The 19,331-nt window shown below is 37.0% G+C and overlaps 1 protein-coding gene across 3 annotated transcripts in view; it reads right to left on the reverse strand.

Moving 5' to 3' along the window:
- Positions 1–19,331, reverse strand: part of PBX3 (PBX homeobox 3) — a 213,776-nt gene that overhangs the window by 35,046 nt on the left and 159,399 nt on the right. For all 3 annotated transcript variants that reach the window (XM_035015801.1, XM_035015803.1, XM_035015802.1), the window contains exons 3-4: positions 16,871–17,112; positions 5,945–6,135 (exon numbers count right to left, since the gene is read on the reverse strand). In XM_035015801.1, coding sequence (XP_034871692.1) covers positions 5,945–6,135; positions 16,871–17,112 — 433 coding nt within the window. The remainder of the gene's footprint in view (positions 1–5,944; positions 6,136–16,870; positions 17,113–19,331) is intronic.

The raw sequence follows: 19,331 nt of genomic DNA on the forward strand, positions 1-19,331 counted from the left end.
CTTGTCCATTTACCAGGAAAATGTGGGTGTGGCCACAGGAGAAGCCGAAGTGAGCAAGGAAATCATATATCCTAACGAGCATGTTTGCCTAGAGCAGAAAAACTTCTGCTTCTCAGCGTAGAGGGCTGGCTGAAAGGCACTACAGGAAGAGATGAAACCAAAGTTCAGTGTTTGCATTCACTTGAAGTCATAAAACAGAACTTGGTATTACACTTTATTTATTTTTTAGAAAAACGTTCCGTAGAAAATGCCCATTAAGCATCCCCCTAAGTTTCTTTCCTGCAGGGTTTAGCGAACTCTAAATGGCTGTGCCTCACGCCAGTGTGCAGCGGTGCCTCAGTCCCAGGGCTGCGTCCCATCAGCATCGCAACATCACTAACAGCGATCTCTGCAGGAGAAGGGACTCTGCTCCAAGCTCTGCCACCTTCCCATTCTGCCTCTGCTCACTCTGACTTGTTAACATACTTTCTCTTCTTGGACGAAAAAATAAACCATTTAGGTGTATACATTATGAATGCAATTATGTAATAAAAAAAGCACACATGTTGACAAGAATGGGAAACTATCAGCAGAAATAAGGATAGCAATTATTAGGAAGGATTTCTTTCTGAAGGAAGTACTTTTAAGTATCTCTGTTACATAATATTTTTTGTTAAAATACTCAAAGTTGAAAAGCAATTTTGAATTTTTTTGTTTGTTTTCTCACACTATCTTAACTCTTTGACTTGAGATATTAAAAGTATGAAGTAGAAATAGTCATTCATCTTCTTAGCCAATAAATTACCTTTTGCAGCTTATTGCATTTAAGAAGCTTGCTGGAATCATGGGGAATATAAATGTTCAAGACTTGGCGGTTGTTTTCAATGGCAATGTGGCTTACTAGGGAAGAGAAGAGATGTTCCTGAAAAGCTATAATAAAGGCAGTCTGAATGAAGTTTGGTCTAGAGAACTGTAATAATGTAGTATTAGCACTGAAGAGAAGGCAAGGACCAGTCCAGTGGAGTGATTAAAGTGGGCTTCCTAAAAAGGGAAATTTAGGCTGGGCCTAGAAGGATGAGCAAGGTCTCACGAAATCAACAAACACGAGCACTCGCTCTGTTCCAGGCTCCATGCTGGACACCCTCACAGATGACAACTCATCAGTGGTGACCCAAGTTGGGGTTGGGTTGGGAGTTTACTGTGAAAGGCCAGCAATGGGGGTTGGGGGGTGGGGAGTAGTTCTACTCAGAGGAAACAGGGAAGACCAAGAGGGATTTCATTTTGTATTAATCACATAAGAGAACAATTTAATGATAAAGTGAGAGCACTAAAAATGTTTAAACTTTGATCTAATAATTCCATTTCTGAGAATTAATCCTTAGGAAATAATCCTAAAGATCAAAAAGTTTCAATGCATAAAGATTTTCACTGAAACACCAGTTTCCATAAACATCTGTTTAAAATAGTATCCTCTTTTCATCATTTTCTTGCCCCTTTCCTTGTTTTATTTTCTTCACAGCACTTACCATCCTATTACATTTCATTGCATAACTGAATAGAATACTATAGCATACAGGCATACCTTGTTTTACTGTGCTTCACAGATACTGCAATTGTGACAAATTGAAGGTCTGTGACAGTCCTGCATTGAACAAATCTATCAGAGCCATTTTACCAATGCTTGCTCAATTGGTGTCTCTGTGTCACATTCTGATAATTCTTGTAATATTTCAAACATCTCTATTATTATTATATTTATTATGGTGATCTGTGATCAGTGATCTTTGATGTTACTACTGTGATTATTTTGGGGTGTCAAGAACCGTGCCCATCTAAGACAGCAAACTTAATAAACGTTGTGTGTGTTCGGACCAATCCACTGACCGGCCTTCCCCCGTCTCTCTCCATCTCCTCAGGCCTCCCTATTCTCTGAGACACAACAATATTGGTATTAGGTCAATTAATAACCCTACAATGTCCTCTAAGTATTCAAGTGAAAGGAAGAGTTGCACATCTCTCACTTGAAATCAAAAGCTAGAAATGATTAAGCTTAGTGAGGAAGGCATGTCTTCATTAAGCTTGGTAAAACAGGCCAAAAACTAGGCCTCTTGAGCCAAACAGTCAACCAAGTTGTGAATGCAAAGGAAACATTCTTGAAGGAAATTGAAAATGCTATCCCAATGAACACGTGAATGATAAGAATGTGAAAACAACCTTATTGCTGATGGAAGAAGTTTTAGTGGTCTGGAAAGAAGATCAAACAGGCCAGAACATACTCTCTTAAGCCAAAGCCTAATCTAGAGCAAGGCCCTAACACTTTTCAATTCTATGAAGGCTAAGAGAGGGGTGGAAGCTGCAGAAGAAAAGTCTGAAGCTAGTAGAGGTTGGTTCATGAGGTTTAAGGAAAGAAGCCACCTCCATAATATAAAAGTGCAAGGTAAAGCAGCAAGTGCTGATGGAGAAGCTGAAGCAAGTTACCCAGAAGACCTAGCTAAGATCATTAATGCAGGTGACTACACTAAACAACCGATTTTCAGTGTAGACAAAACAACCTTATATGGAAGAAGATGCCATCTAGGACTTTCATAGCTAGAGAGAAGAAGTCAATGCCTGGCTTTAAAGCTTCAAAGAATAGGCTGGCTCTCTGGTTAGGAGCTAATACAGCTGGTCAATGCTCACTGACCATTCCAAAAATTGGATGGCCCTTAAAAGTTAGGTTAAATCTACTCTGCCTGTGCTCTATCAGTGGAACAACAAAGCCTGGATGACAGCACATCTGTTTATGACATGGTTTATTGAATATATTAAAGCTCACTGTTAAGACCTATTGCTCAGAAAAAAAAGATTGCTTTCAAAATATTACTCCTCATTGACAATACACCTGGTTACCCAAGAGCAATGATGGAGATGGACAATGAGATTATGTCTTCATGCCTACTAACACAACATCCATTCTGCAAGTCCATCATGGATCAAGGAGCAATTTTGACTTTCAAGTCTTACTATTTAAGAAATACATTCTGTGAAGATACAGCTGCAAGAGATGGGTGATTTCTCTGCTGGATCTGGGCGAAGTAAATTGAAAACCTTCTGGAAAGGATTCCCCATTCTGAGGCCATTATGAACATTCATGATTCATGGGAAGAGATCAAAATACCAACATTAACAGGAATTTGAGAGTTGATAACACTCATAATGACTTTTTAGTGGAGGAAGTCACTGCAGATGTGGTGGGAATAGCAAGAAAACTCAGATTAGAAGTGGAGCCTGAAGTGGACGGAATTGCTGCAATCCCATGATAAAACTTGAACAGATGAGGAGTTGCTTCTTATGGATGAGCAAAAAGTGATTTCTTGAGGTGGAATCTACTCCTGGTGAAGACTCCGTGAAGATGGTTGAAATGACAACAAAGGATTTAGAATATTACATCAACTTAGTTGATAAATCAGCAGCAGGGCTTGAGAAGACTGACTCCAATTTTGAAAGAAGCTCTATTGTGAGTAAAATGCTATTGAAAGGCATCACATGCTACCGAGAAATTGTCTGTGAAGAATCAGTCATGCAGCAAACTTTACTGTTGTCTTAAGAAACTGTCCCAGCCACCCCAGCCTTCAGCAACCACCACCCTGAGCAGTCAGCAGCATCAACACTGAGGCAAGACCCTCCACCAGCAAAAAGATTGTAACTTGCTGGAAGCTCAGATGCCAGTTAGCATTTTTTAGCAATAAAGTATTTTTTAATTAAGGCATGTAGTTTTCTTTCAGATATAATGCTATTGCACACTTAACAGACTATAGTACAGTGTAAACATAACTTTTATATGCACTGGGAAGCCAAAGAATTCATTTGATTCACTTTATTGTGATACTCGCTTTACCGCAGTGATCTAGAACCAAATCTGCAGTATCTCTGAGGTATGCCTGTATTTGTTTACTTGTTGATTGTCTATTTCCCCAAGTAGAATGTAAGCTCCAACTGGGGCAAATATGTTTTGTTTTGTTTTGAAGATTTTATTTATTTATTTGACAGAAAGAGACACAGCAAGAGAGGGAACACAAGCAGGGGGAGTGGGAGAGGGAGAAGCAGGTTTCCCGCTGAGCAGGGAGCTGGAAGTGGGGCTCAATCCCAGGACCCTGCGATCATGACCTGAGCCAAAGAGCCGAAGGCAGACGCTTAAAGGCTGAGCCACCCAGGTGCCCCTTGGGCAAACATGTTAACCTATCTTGTTTACTTTTATAATCTTCAGCATAAGTAAATACCTGTAGAAGGAAGGAAGAAAGGAAGGAAGGAAAGAAGAAAGAAACTATCATGGAAATTAATAGGGACAACTTAAATGCTCAAAAAATGAAGGAATAGCTAGGTAAATTATCATATATCCATTTGGTAGACTTCAATTATTAAAATATTTAAAATTAGAGCTTATACTATATAAAAATGTTTATTTATTCATGGTAAATTTTTAAAAAAGCAAACCAAATCATGCATATTGTACCATCACAAGAACATTTTTTTAAAGCCCCCAAACCAGAAGCAAATATTCTAAAGCATTTACGGTGATTTTTTTTTCTTTACGTAGCAAAAATGTGGTTGTCTTTTATCCTGCATCTTTCTAGTCTATAGATTTTCCAATTTTCCATAGTGACTATGGGAATTTTTAAACAGGAAAAAAACAGAATAAAACTTCAAAGAATCTTAAAAACAAAAAAGTAATTGAGGCAGAACAGGTCACGTAAGGCCTTAAATGCTAGGTTAAGTAGTGTGTATGAATTATCCAGCACTGAAAAGCTACTGTGGTTTTTAAGCAAAGCATTTAGGGCATCATGGGGATGGTACAGAACCAGAGAAGGGGTGTAGAGGAGGAGTGCGAAAGGGACCGAGACTGGAGACAGGGAGACCCAGGAGGGAACTGGGCTAGTCCAAGTACAAAAGGATGGGCCGAGGAGTGTAAGGGTGGAAACAAAGAGCTAATAGGGGCAATCCTGAAAACCAAGCATTGGCGAGTTCTGGTGACTAATTCAGTATGGAAGAAGAAGGAACCAAAAATGATACAGGGCTTGCCTTAACTAGGAGAATGGTAGTAGAGTTAGGTGGCATACATTTCTCTGTTTGGCTCTAAGGAAGAGCTCTGGCATAAACACTGTCCCACACACCTTGTTTTCCAGTTGAGAAGCTAACGTAGTTATTTTCTTTAATATTGTAAGATTTGGATGATAATTACCGCCTCTGTCAGATTGCAAGGGAGAGAAAGCAAAACAAAACAGAAACTCCTTTCCAAAGCTGAAGACTGATCACAAGCTTCAGCAATGCCCAAGAGGCATCCCCGCAGAGACAGCACACCGTAGGAGCTTGACAATTCTATTACATCATCTAGGAGGTGCAACACACCATATACAATTGATTAAAACTCCTGCAAAACTTGAAAGTTTCAGATAGAAGGGAAGTTTTCATCCTTACAGAAGAAACTGATAGGCTTTCTTCCTTGATTTGGAAAAAGAGTATTTGGGGTTTTGTGGTCATTGCTATTAACTACAACACCACTTCCTTCTTGGGAGTATCAGTGTTTCCAAGTATTGTCTTACAATAGGCACAGGTAATGTAATATCGAGAAATTCTTAGAAAGCAAACCTTGTTAAAACAGAGTTACATACTGAAAATTATCCTTAAAAATACTTTTTAGCATCAGAATTAAAGGCTACGTCTTCCTAAGTCATTAGTAGCAGCACTAATCCTATCTGTTTTCTGAGTCCTCAAATTGGTAGCTAATAGTAGGACCACTCCCAGACAAGAGGAGGCCTCACAGAGTAGGCACCAGGAGGTGAATTACCTATCCATTGTAGAGAAGAGCTCTTATAGCCAAATTAAAGAAGAATCTAAGACCAAGTGGCCAGTTTTACAGAAAATAATATACAAGGAGTGAAAGGGGAAAGGAAAAAAAGCCATGCAACAGATTTGTGGCCTCACATACCTGGCATCAAGGAACCTTGATCTTAAAATCATAACTGCTTCACAAGTGCTTTGTTTGAGCTGCATCTGAATGGAACTAAATTTTCGATGGATGATGCCCACCATTCTTTCAATCTCTTTTGGGGAAATGGGACGTGTTCTACTCTGCTCTCGGAGAAGGTTCATCACATGTGTAGTGAATTCATTACATGCCTGTAAAGGGGGGAGAAAAAAGTCACTCCTTAGGAATCTGGTATTTTATATTATCATACCCAAACATTAACATCTAAATTTCCACTTCATTTGCAATCGCCAATGGTATTATGCAGTGGGTAGGGGAAAATGAAAACTAAGACACTTGTCAAATGGCAGTGGTAGTTAGATGGGGCAGCAAGAATTCTGAAACTATGAATGGCCCAACATGCAAAGGAGGCATAGCACTCAACTGTCCTTCCACCCACCCTTTTCCCAGTTCCAAAATGACGTTTTCCCATTGGAGGATATGCTCTACCAACTCGTATGTATGAATATGAATATATGTGTATTGTCAATACTAAGCACCTCCTATTTTTCTCTGGGGTTTTACATTTATTCAGCAAATGTTTACCAAAGGGCTATGGGGTGCAAACTCTTCCCGATGCTACTAAGGTATAAAGAAATGAGCAAGATGTGGACTTGGTCTTTAGTAGGATAAAATATATATAAGAAAATAATTCTCAAACAAGCAGTCTGTGCAAAGTGTCACAGAAGATATGAGTGTTTCCTAAGTTCCAAGGAGGGAGTATTCTCATTTGGAGGCAGAGACCACATCACGCTTCATGGCAGAGTGACATTTGGGCTTTAAAGAATGGGTAGGATTTTTGAAAGGCGGATAAAGGTGGAAATTAGGAAGAATGCCAGGCACAAGAAAAACCTGGAAATAATGATATGCAGCAAGTTCAGAGGATGAGAGAGTATATGCAGAGAAGAAGAGGGATTCAGGTAAATGGAAGGACATAAAGGGCCTTGGATGCCAAGCATGCCAATGTCCTGGAATAATTTGGCTGTGGTGTCGGCCTTATCAGTAGATATGAGCCATCTGTGGACAATGGGTAAAGCAGCTCAGTTCTTCAGGGGAGTTGCAGCAGGAAACTAAGGATCAGATTTGGGTCTCAAACTTTTAAGTTAACAACCCTCAACCCCTCTTTCAGTTCACCTATATTCTTTTAGATCGATAAAACCAAGTAATGGGGCCTACACTGAAATCTACTACTGCTTTGGTAAATAAATCATCAGTCTATACCCTTGAATAAAAAGAACATCTTCTGGCATTTTCATTAAAAAGGCAAGACAGAGAGATTCTGTATCTTACGGCACAGATGCCCCTGGTAGGGCAAGCAGACAGAATAATCATTGATCACGGCAAGACATAGTTTGAAGCTTTAATAATGTCCACTTCCCTACAGATATCCTGAACATTGCTCACATATAGCACATGATGGTTTTTCTAACTGCTCATTAGAGAACTAACCTTTCAAGTAAGTACACTGGGTGTTTCAGTTACTCTAAGCTTTATGGAGCTTTTCTACAAATATTTCTAAGGTGAGGTAAATGAGTCTTGCTTACCAGTTAAAGGGTGCTTCCCCCACCCTGTATGTTTTAAGTCTTAAGCAATTTAAGTGAGCAGTGACCCTAATGTTACACTTACAGGATTCTTCAGAGTATAGAATTGTGCAGCATAAACAGATAGTAGTCATCCAACGAGCGTCTACTGACTGGTCAGCTGTATTTACAATTTGAGAGTAATGTTGATTAATATCTGTTAGTACAGTATCCCTGCACCATATGTGAAGAATTCTTCACTTGCAGACCGTGGGTAAGTGTAGAATGTCTATGACTCCCTGAAATTTCATCCAAGTTGTGTGCAAATGTATAACAGCTGAAGGGACAATCTGTGGAGTTTTGTTTTCTTTTCAGATTCTTAGCCAGTTTACAACTAAAAAAGGCTAAGAATTATTGTCCTAGTTTATGACAGAGTAAAATGTTAAAGAACTGTGTAGCTCTAAAACCAGAACTTCTTTCTATCTTTAAGGAAACCAAAATAAAAATAAACTTAAGATTGTCCCCCATTATATTACTTACACTATCTTATGCCAAACTGAAAACAAGTGGTCACCCTGCCAAGAAATGTATGTATATTTTTTTCTTGCACTTTCTCTAAAGAAATGTTCATATAATTTCAAAATTCTATAATTTGACGAACTCTTGCCCTCTGTTTTCTCATCAATAAAATGAAGAAAATTAGACTAGCACCATGTCCCCACACCGGGATCAGAAAGTATGTTCTTCTATAGCTAGTTCTAGAGAATGTTAATACATGGTCCAAAAACACAGTATTTTGGAAAATGCTGAGTTAACCAAAAATTTTAAAGATTTTTGTTTGCTTGTTTTTGCAAGACTCCTCGACACTGATATGGCAATATGCAGAATAAATCTTTAAGGGGGAATGGGATAGCCAACTTTTCCCAAATAAATTTGGACACAAAAATCTCTTTTCTCTAGAGTAGTGCTGTCCAAAAGAGATACACTGCAAGCCACATATGAAATTAAAAAAAAAAAAAAAAAACAAAACTCCAGTAGCCACATTAAAAAATAAAAAGAATCAGGTGAAATTAATTTTAAAAATATATTTTATTTAACCCACTATATGAAAACTATTAACATTTCAACACATAATTAATATTTTTAAAACACGGTTAATGAAGTATGTTACATTATTTTCTGGGGTACACTTTCTAATCCAGTGCATTGACAGTACATCTCAATTCAAACTAGCCAGATTTCAAGTCTCAACAACTACCCATGGCTAGTGGCAACCAGACTGGACAGCACAGCTCTATGGCATCTTGGGGACCCATGTTCTAAGAAAAACTCTTTGGAAACCGCATACTGAGTAATCTTTGATGTTTCTTTTTTAATTCTTCCCCACCATGCGTTCACACAAACACACACAAAAAGACAGTTTCATTTACGAATGTCCTTGGTGAAGCAAGAGAAATTATTCGTTTTATTACATCTCAAGCCTTTACTACGTCTGTAATATTCCCTGCGACAAAATGGGAAACAAACAAAAAGCACTTCTACTGCATATCAACGGATAGTTATCTTGAGAAAAAGCACTTGTGTGACTGTTTAAGTTGTGAGCTAAAGCTGCTTTTTTTCATGGAATGCCATTTTTTTTTAAAGCAAAATGACCAAATTATAATTATTCAGACTTGGGTATTTGGCAGATGTCCTCTCAAAAACGAAGTGTGCCTGTCAAGCAAAAGAGCTGACATAAGTAGTGTGTATCATAACAAAATTTGAGTTTTCAAGTGAAAATTAGAATTTTGGAAAATTTGCATCCACCATTGTGAGTTTCCCAGTTTCCCAGTCGACTTTCTGATTAGCTTGGCGTTGATACTAATAACTATATTTTGGTATTATAAAATGAAATGTGTCAACACTGGAAGATGTACGTAACTCAGTGAACCAGTATTTTCCAAATGATCAATGCATGATGTTACAAAAACATGCACAGGTAGAAGATCCATTCGAACTGCATATTAGACCAATGGATTTTAAAGAAACAGAGTACAAAGAATTGATCGATATGGTTTCAAACTCCGCATTATAACTAACCTTTATGGAATTACAACTTGTCAAGTTTTGGTGTAATATCAAAGAAGAAAGTCCACAGCTACCTGAAAAGGCTATTACCATATAATCCTGCCTTTTCCAGTGCCATATTTGTGCGAGGTCAGATCCAGATGCTCTTTGTATACTTCAGCCACATTATAGCAGACTGACTGCAGAAGCACGTGTAAGATCCAGGTGACTTCTATTGAGCCCAACATTAAAGAGTTTGGCAAGAATGTAAAAACAATGTCATTATTCTCAATAGATGCTGAGTTTTGGGGGGGGAAATACAGGTTTTTACAAAAATGTTATTTAGGTTAACATAATGATTTATTATTATTTTAAGATTAATTAATAAATACTTTTAATTTTTCTCAGTTTTAATTTCTCTTATAATAAATGTTGACAGATACAATCCACCAAATAAAAGCTCTTAGGGGTCTCTAATAACTTTTAAGAGTCTAGGTTTTAAGACAAAAAGTCTGAGAACCATTGTACTGGGACTATGGAAGCATTTTGAATTTGCACACATAACATTGCAAATTCCTAAAAACCTAGCTCGCACATTATGGTAACATATACCTTTGATAGGGTGTATGTCCTGATAAATAATTCAAAACTCCTGTGTGAATGATACCTGAGATGTTAGCTCTCTTAAGTTTTTCTCTGGTTGCATTTTAATCTCTCCAGAAAGAATGTTTGCCTATGGTTTCTAGGAAGGATGTAGAAAAAAAAGGGTTAAAAGCAAAAAGTTTCTGCATCTAAAAACTCATAATTTCCTAAAACATTTGCTGAACGTCTCACAACTTATTAAGCGAACTCATCTATGAATGCAAATGCTGATTAGCAATTTGGCAATAGCCCAACATTCACAGAATTCACATAGCTTTTCTTTAAACCAGTAGTTCATACATGATTAATTAGAACATCTCATTTATGTAGTGTGCACTTTAGCTCATTACTCTAAGTAAAATTCGTTAAGTATTTACATTTAGATAATTAAAATCTGGGTACACCCTTAAGAAAGATGCATACACTTTAGGCAAAGTGATTTTTTTTCCTTTATACCACTGAAAGTAAATTACAGCCTCATTTACAGCATCATCTGTACCAGAGCAGAGCACAGTACTGCCTCATCTTCTATTCCTTAAAAGGTATACATTTTTTAAACATATAAATGCAGTGAGAATAATCAAATGATTGCAGAGTTGTTTTGAAGGGCCACCCAACCACATCCTAGCATCAATACTGTTTATAATGTGGGATATTCGCTTCAAACATTTATCACAACCTCTGTCATACCTGTAAGACTATTAAAATAGACACTGGAGAAATTTTTCATTGCCTTATTATTTTTCCAAGTGAAATTATCAGTTAAAATTTTTCTGGTCAATGTCCACAATACAAACGTAGAAACACCTGTTTAATTGGAGTATTCAGGAAATAAGAGTTTTGATTCCTTGAATTTTCTGATTTAAAGTAATGGCAGAAACCTCTTTTTCTTTTAATCCAGCTGTTGAAAACTACCTAGGATGCATTTTTGTTTGTGTTTTAAAACACACCTAGCAATAACATAGTTAAATGAACATAAAGTATGAAAAGCTTCATCTGAAAAAAATATTTTCAATCAGCTCTTATCTATGAGAATTTCTCCTTGCCATTTGTTCCTTTCTCCTTAATAATCCAAAACCAATTGAAGATCTGAAATATTTGATTTATGAAAATGATTTTAATGATATTTGTTGGCTAGTAAAACTGTCTCCTCTATATCCGTACATAATTCATTTACACTCAAAATTAAAGTTTTCAGGTCTGTTGAACTTTCAGGTTTGTTTAACCTTGTTAAAGTTTCATTTGTTTTGTGGTGGTGCTTTTTTTCATTGTGAATTCAAGATACAACCCCTTTCTTGCCTGTAAATTCACATCATTGAATGTAAACATATAAAATCAGACAGTGAGCAAGCACTAATTTTAGAGGAAGCTTTAAAACGGGTCAGTGATCAGATCTAAAAACTGAATTGGTCTTTTGTAACCATCTGGAGAAGCTGACTGCAGTCAACCGATCATGATACCCCCATTCTAAAATCAACTTTTTAAAGAAAGAATAAATCTCTATTAAAAGTTATGCCCTCTCAAATTTGCATGTATCCATTTTCTAGATGTCTTTATAACCTTGCAAGTAACTCTAGTCCAATATCATAGATTTGGTATTTATAGAATGCTTATTAAATCAACAAATTCTTCTTGCTTTCGGATAAAAGCCAACATTTAAAGATTTTTTTCTAAGCCAAGTAGAATGTGACCAATATGAATAAGGAACAGCCACAAAGATGAAATATCTACTGTATCTCAACACATCTTACCTAATTACATGATTTAGGGGCCTATCTCATGAGGTTTATGTAAGGAGTATATTACATATGTTAAGTTCTTTGCACGGAGTCTAAGACATAATTAATACTTAATAAATGGCAGTTATTGACAATGAAAATGGCAATTATATGAAATTCATATTTTGCATGTTAGCTATCCTGCAAGCAGTCCCTACTCCGATTACTTAATACAGTTATTATATTAAGGCCTTCCCACTGCCTGAATAGTACAGATGGAAGTTGAAAACAAAAGAATATTCAAATATAAAACAATTCATTTTATTAATCAACTTTGTGATCAAAGATACATTTGGTATGTAGAGCTAATAAAGTAGAAACTTGAAGGAAAAAAAGGGAATATTCAAACACTTTCCAGCCAAGGAAAAGACCCAGCATGAAAGCTGACAAGAAGTAAAACTCTTCCCTTGGAGCAGTGAATGACAAAGCCTTGCTTGGTAAAATGAAATATAAAGTTTCCATCAGATAGGACCCTTTTGTCTTTCCTGCTTACCTCTTAAGAACAAATAGCAAAATGGGATTAGGAGTTTTCGGGCTACACAATCTCTAATGTAGTAACATCAGCATTTTTTAACCTGATAAAAATAAAACTCCTTTACAAGCAAAGGAGATTTTGCCAGCAAATCTAAACACATAAATGTTGAGATCCTCAAAAAGCACAAGGACATGCCTTTACAACGGTTTAGGTTCCACATTCATTCTCCATTCCCCCAACAATTAATTCCCTATAGTCTGAAAGTCCTCTAGTAGCTTAACGGTATCTGATTGGTCTTGAGTACATTCAGTGTGCATGCTTGGCTCCAATGCTTCACCTGATTCGAGGTGAATTCAAAAGACATCTGTGAACTCAGAAAGCAGGTTCCCAGATGCTTGGGGAGGGTTGGGACCCTTACAACACTTTTGCCTTCAGCAAAAATGTATTTCAATATAATTATAGTAGATAGCTTTCAATATGTCATCTCTATTATAGCAGCTGTAAATTATGGAGTGAATTGCCTGTGTACAAGCATTTCTTCTGGTACAAGCAAAGTGGGAGAGCTGCACAGGGCATGATATATCTTTTTCTTTTTAACTGAGAACAAATGACTAAGTCAAATTTCATTTGCAAAAACCAATGTGTCCATTTCCCTTTGGTAGAGAGGTGGAGGAAGCCAGAAGTCCTTCAATTTTTAAAAACAGGCTTCCCAGGACTCTTGGCTCAAGTTCATTAGGAATTCACTTATTCTACTAGTTTGGGTCTTTAATCTTAAGAGCATATTTGAAAGTTATAGCAAAAGCATTTTTTAAAACCTGTAGTTGATCAACAAAAAGACAAAGAGGCAACCAGGCTTCTTTCCTAGCTAAAGAGAGAAGCAATGCACCCCTTAACAAAGTATTACAAGACAGTTGCTGCAAACTTTGAAAATTCTATATTCCTGTTGGGTGTCAGGATCGACAAAAGAAGAGTGAAATAGTTTTTTGTTTGTTTTGAAAAGTGAAATAGTTTTGATTCGTTTTGGGTGGTAGTAATACTCAAGAATCATATTCTACTATATATTCTATGCCTAATATTTCAAAAGTGTTTATAAGTGAATTTAGATGGTTATCGCCAAAAATCATTATATCTGAGCCTATGTAATGAAGACATAAGATCAAAGGACATTTTCTGGAGGAAAAAAGGACAGGATTCTAAAGACAGTACCATTCCTAAAACACGCATATAAAACCGAGCCTTGCAGCTTAGATTTAATTTTGCTCAAACTGTAGCTCTAGTCTGCTTAGCTTTGTAAATGTGGCTGTGTTTATAAGGTACTTTAATTTACTGCAGTGGTAGTGTTTGTTAATTTTATGGCAATCTAAATCTAAACAGGCTTCAGATACATTTTCATTACAGCTTCATTGCAAAACACAGTAGAGTGAATAGCTCTAAGATTCCAATGTAGTTTACTTCTTTCAGTAAAAGACTCAACACAATTTTCTGATGAAGCCACTGCCTTAACATTTATGTTCTTCCTATTACTAATAAGCTCTGTCACTCAAAATACCCATGGTTCACTTTTAGGAGGAAAAGTATAATTTCTGGAAAGTCATTAAAATGGTTGTTTTTTCCATCTCTACTCTGATCCCATTCTAAATGCAAGTCAACATGAGCAAATGAGAGAAAACCAGAATGTACCGAATTATTTTCCAGTTCTATGTAAGTAGCAGCAGAATTCAGTGGAAAAGGAAGCCATATTGTCAGAAACTGACTTCAATACCTGATTCTAACACTAACCAGATGTGTGACACTGGACGAATCATTCAACCTGAGCCTCATTTTCTCATCTGTAAAATGGAAATTATAATGCCACCTATCTTGGATGTGCTACCCTTTTATCTCATTCAGTTCTGCTTGGCCCTCCTGGTAGCTCCAAAGCATATCCCTGGAAGGTCTAGCCCAGACGGAGCCCACAACTTGTATCCCAAAGACTTGTAAAAAACAATTGACTATCTTATGTCAAAACTCACTGATCAGGTAACTTGGGAACTACAGAGAGAAGAGCTATAAAAGCCAGCCCCAAAGACAACACAAGTGAATGAAATGCTGCTCCGTTGTTTCTAAAACAGTTCATAACCTACAGAAGAAAATTTGTAGGCTTAAATTCTGTTATCAGCCAACCAGTCATCACACTCCATCTACTTATTTGTCCATAAAACTATAGCAATTTCATATGTCTGTATTTTTCCTTCAGAAAGTATCAAAAATGAGCAAGGAAATATATATTTAAGTGGTTTTTATTAGGTTACTGAATATATCGAGAAATAAGATTCATTATTATGCCTTAAAACTCATTATTTCCCAATATATTGAATCCCCAAAAAATCCAAAAATCCATACTATAGATTAACTTTTGAAGAACCTGTGTGTATTCTTAAAGCAAAACAAAACAATTCAAAACAAAACAAAACAACACCCTGGTGACACTGACTGATGACAGCCTCACCTGACTTCCAACAGGGCAAGAGAAAGAGAAAAAGGAAGCTGGTATGAAGAAACATGGCAGGAGACAGTAAGGGAACCACCTTAATTCTTCATCCAAAAAGTTGGGCCATTTGGCCCCAAATACTACAGATCTTTCCATGCAAGGTGAATGGTGGTATTTATTAAGTATGTATAGATGTATTTAACATAAAGTTATGCGATTAAGATTATACTACAAATTGGAACCATTTTCTTCTGTTTATACTCAGGGCAACTTTTTCAACCATGACTTCTTTTGTTTACTCTCAATTATTCATACGTCAAATCAGAAAGCTCCATTTTTTGCATGTACATACATAAGATAATTTTTCAAAATCCTTACTTGCACTTCTTCCACCAAAAATGATCCCTACAAATGAGGCTAGAGATACAGTTTGAGACCCCAGAAAGTACTATGCAGGAAAAAAAGACAAAATCTTATAATATTAATTTATATTGGATTTTAACATCAAGCTACATAAACTTTCTACCCTCCTTCAAAACACTCACCTCTGGAACAGAATCCAACATTTGCTTAATACCACCATATCCAGAATACTTGAGAAGGCAATGAAAAAAATAACATATACAACTGAAACTATGAAGGGAACTCAGAAGAAAAATAAGTAATAAAACTGACCAGGACGCCCACATCACATTAAAGTGTTCAGACTTCATGAAGTGCCTGACCGCACAGTGAAGTATTTAGAGGTGAAATGGTATGATGCTTAAGACTTGCTTTAAAATACTCCACCAAAACCAAAACAAGGTGTGTGTGTGTGTGTGTGTGTGTGTGATAGGCAAAATAAGACTGGCAAAATACTGATATTATCTATCTGGGTGATGGGTGTCTAGGCAGTGCCTAATTTTAGGTTGAGCTCAATAAAACTGCCAGTAAGTACACAACTCTTTTTGACCTAAAAACTTGGCAGTTTCACAGGATTCAACGTAATAATATTCCCTTTATTTGGGGGTACATTTAAATATTTCCATAATAATACTTTTTAAAATTACCTGCTAGTGAAAAATCCTTCAAACTAATAGGTTTTTAGGTTGAAACTAACAACTAAAATAAGTTTAAAATGAACTACCAACATTTTACATGACTTCATTGAATCTAAGACTTATTTTTTCCCACCTTTTAACATCTCTGTGAAGTATGGAAGCATTTTACAGTCAAGAGCATGTTATAGTTCAATTGGGTAGTGTTAACTTTTTTCTTGGTGGTACCTAAACAATGACACAGCTTAAAATCAAAGATACCTTAGATTCCATGAAGTGTGGTTAACAGAATTGCTGAGGACAGCATTTGTAATCCACACCTCTATCTACTCAGGAATTTAGCACACAATGCCCAGTAGTCCCTGCCCGGAGGTACCTATAATTAACCCGGGAGGCTCCTCTTCAGAGAGAAAGGCCAGAACCTGCTTACTTTGTGACGGTAGCTCCCTCAGCTATAGTCTGGCACAATCTATAAGGATTAATTCCTGGGAGGATTCTGGAGCTCACAGCATAGGAGGAAGAGCTCAGCTCTCTGTGCAGTGCTTCCCTTTAAAAGTTGTTAAAACTCATGAACAAGGCCAGTGCGTAAATGTTAATTAGCCAGGGCTCTGAAGGGCACCAAGCAGTGAGGTTAAAGGGGAAGGATGGCTGCAGGGGTGGTAGTAAGGGCACGTGAATGTGAGGAATGAATAAAACTAAAACAAGTAGATGGGACAAAATAGGTTCCACTTCACCTCTGAAATCTCAAAGGGACTTCATTTCATGAATCCAACAATTCACTTGGGTTTTTGCATTGACCTTATTTATTTCGCTCTTTGTGTCAACACCTACCCCTCACAGCCCTCAGAATTGGTTAGCGCAGTCTAATAGAAGAGCAATAGAGGGTTTGTGCAGGACTATGAGAGTGGCGGCTGCTGACCTGTTCATATTTCTCCAGTTCTGTGTGATAGATTTGTCTGATCTGGGTCAATTTGGCTCTGTAATCTGAGTGTTCAATAGAGTTATCTGAAGAACCTCCAGAGGCTGCCGCGGCTGCAGCTGCTGCCGCCGATCCCCCACCTTTCTCAGGACCTGAAACCCCTTCTGCCAAAAGCATATTGTCCAGTCTCATTAGCTGGGGATCGGGAGGGTCCTCCTCCTGGGCTCCTCTGATGCTGAGACCTTCAAGGGAAGAGAGAGACAGAGAGAGAAGAAGCGAGAAACAGGACAAATAGTGTGAGTATTTTTGTTTATTTGAGAAAATGATCAAACAACATTAGTGTACTACAATTCATGCTGAGAATTTCTTTGTTCACATTTATCAATAAGCATAAGTATGACAATTCTTTTCAAGAGAATATTTACATGCATGCCCAGAATTTCTATTATTACCCCCTCTCAGTTTATCCTAGATTGGATCCCTGGAAAAAGGTAATTCTGGCTTCTCAGAATATGCTAACATCAATCTTCCCAAATTTTGAGGATTCAAGCATAAAATGGGGAGGGGGTAAAAAATTTGGGATTTTGAGACAGGAAAAAAAATAATTCCAAGGATATAAAACAGACACATTTAAAGGTAGTTATTCTGTTTCTCTGTATGTTTGGAAGAACAATTTAAAATCCCACAGAAAAATTCATTCACAAACTATATCCAAAAATTAGAAAATAAACAGGATTAGATGGGAGTTTCCACTGTGTAATTTTAGGGGGAGAAGAGAAATTCAGACATCGTGAGGTAATTAGCTATGCTTTAAAAATATATATTAGTGAATGAATTTGTTAAGCAGTTGCCTGCAAACTATGAAATCAGGACCCGAAATAGAGTATTAAAAATGTACCACTGGAATGGCAATACAGTGCTGGGCACAGTAGTCTCAATCTAATTTTGCTTTTAAATCAAGAACTTCCTAAGTGAAGCCCAGTCAGCAACCTCATCTGAGAACTATAGATCACAGCTGACAATTCATAGGTTTAATCAGGTCACATAGGCTTTCTGCCAAGATGTTTTCAACAACACAGAAGACAAAGTTTTAAAATAATTATCATGGTATAAAAAGCACTGGAGTCATGACAGCTCAAAATCAGCATTTTCATTAATGTGTAACATAATCTAAAATATCCCAGCCCAATTAACCTCTGTAAATCTGTTTAAAAGCAGGTTCCCCACACTAGTTACAAGGCATCTTGGGGAAGGGGGAAGCGGGGAAATTGGCATCTTGCATATCTGCATTTGGATTCTGCCTTTTTCATCTGTGCCTGTTGTTGTTTATCCACAGTGGTGCACACTCTGTGTCTAGTGTAACTTACATGACAGTAACATCTATAAGCTGCCAAGTACTCAACTGAGCACCAGCTTCGTGATTTTATATGCTAACCTAAAACTACCATCAATTCTTTTAAGAACAGATTTCATTCCTAGATGTCCTGAATTACACCCACAGCATGACAGAGCTCTTGGTTGTCTTAACTCAAATGCACAACTTTAATTTCCTCCCTCAAAACACTTTAAAGCTGTCACTTTCATTTAAAAATATACTTCAGAATAATTTCAACTGGCTAATAAAACGAACTCACAATAACTTAAAATTATATCTGTTGCCTGTTCAGAGGCAAATAAATAAGGTTTGAAAACTGTAATATACTAAGACAATAAATTCATTTAGGGAACCAGAAAGCTAGAGAACTCTCTTAAATAAGATAAAATCAGTATCAGTATCAACATTGCTGATAATTAAAAATAGAAAAACATGTATTTGCTATTTCTTCTAGATCTGGCAAATACTGCTTACGTTGGTAGTTTTAATTTAACATCTGTAATTTTCTTCCCTTCTAATTCACCTTGTTAGATGTTAAAATCTCATGGCCTCGACATGCTCGTAGTTGCACATACCAAGTTTTCTGTGCATCTGGCATGCAGTGAGGACTCACTGAGCAGCCTCTTCTTTTGCACTTTGGGCTCAGCTTCATTTTATATCATTTGTTGGGGAGGTCCTTAAGTTTCTCCTTTTTCAACTAAATTTTTGCTCACACTTTTGTGTGTTCACTGTTTCTCTTTTATATATATACAGATACTGGTGCTTCTCCTGAAAATGTGTTTGTTTGTTTTTTAATCTACCTTCAAGGTTCCTCCAGGTTTCTAGTTTTCCCCTCGTACTTATACATACTGATCTTTTCCCTATGGATATTTGGTGAGGTTCTTTAACAGTAGAGATCAACATCCACAGTCAAAAGTATTACACTTCCCTGCACAAGTGTGGCAATGCAGTGACTTAATACACAAGGAAGCAGACTACAAGGAAGACAGAAGAAGGAAATTCATCAGGAAGAAATGCAAAAGACATGGCACTTTTATACATTGCTAATACGTATATAAACCAATACCACCACACCAACAGGAAGCA

This window comes from Mirounga leonina, unplaced genomic scaffold (genome assembly GCF_011800145.1).
Source record: "Mirounga leonina isolate KUSES-001 unplaced genomic scaffold, KU_Mleo_1.0 Mir_170, whole genome shotgun sequence".
NCBI lineage: Eukaryota > Metazoa > Chordata > Mammalia > Carnivora > Phocidae > Mirounga > Mirounga leonina.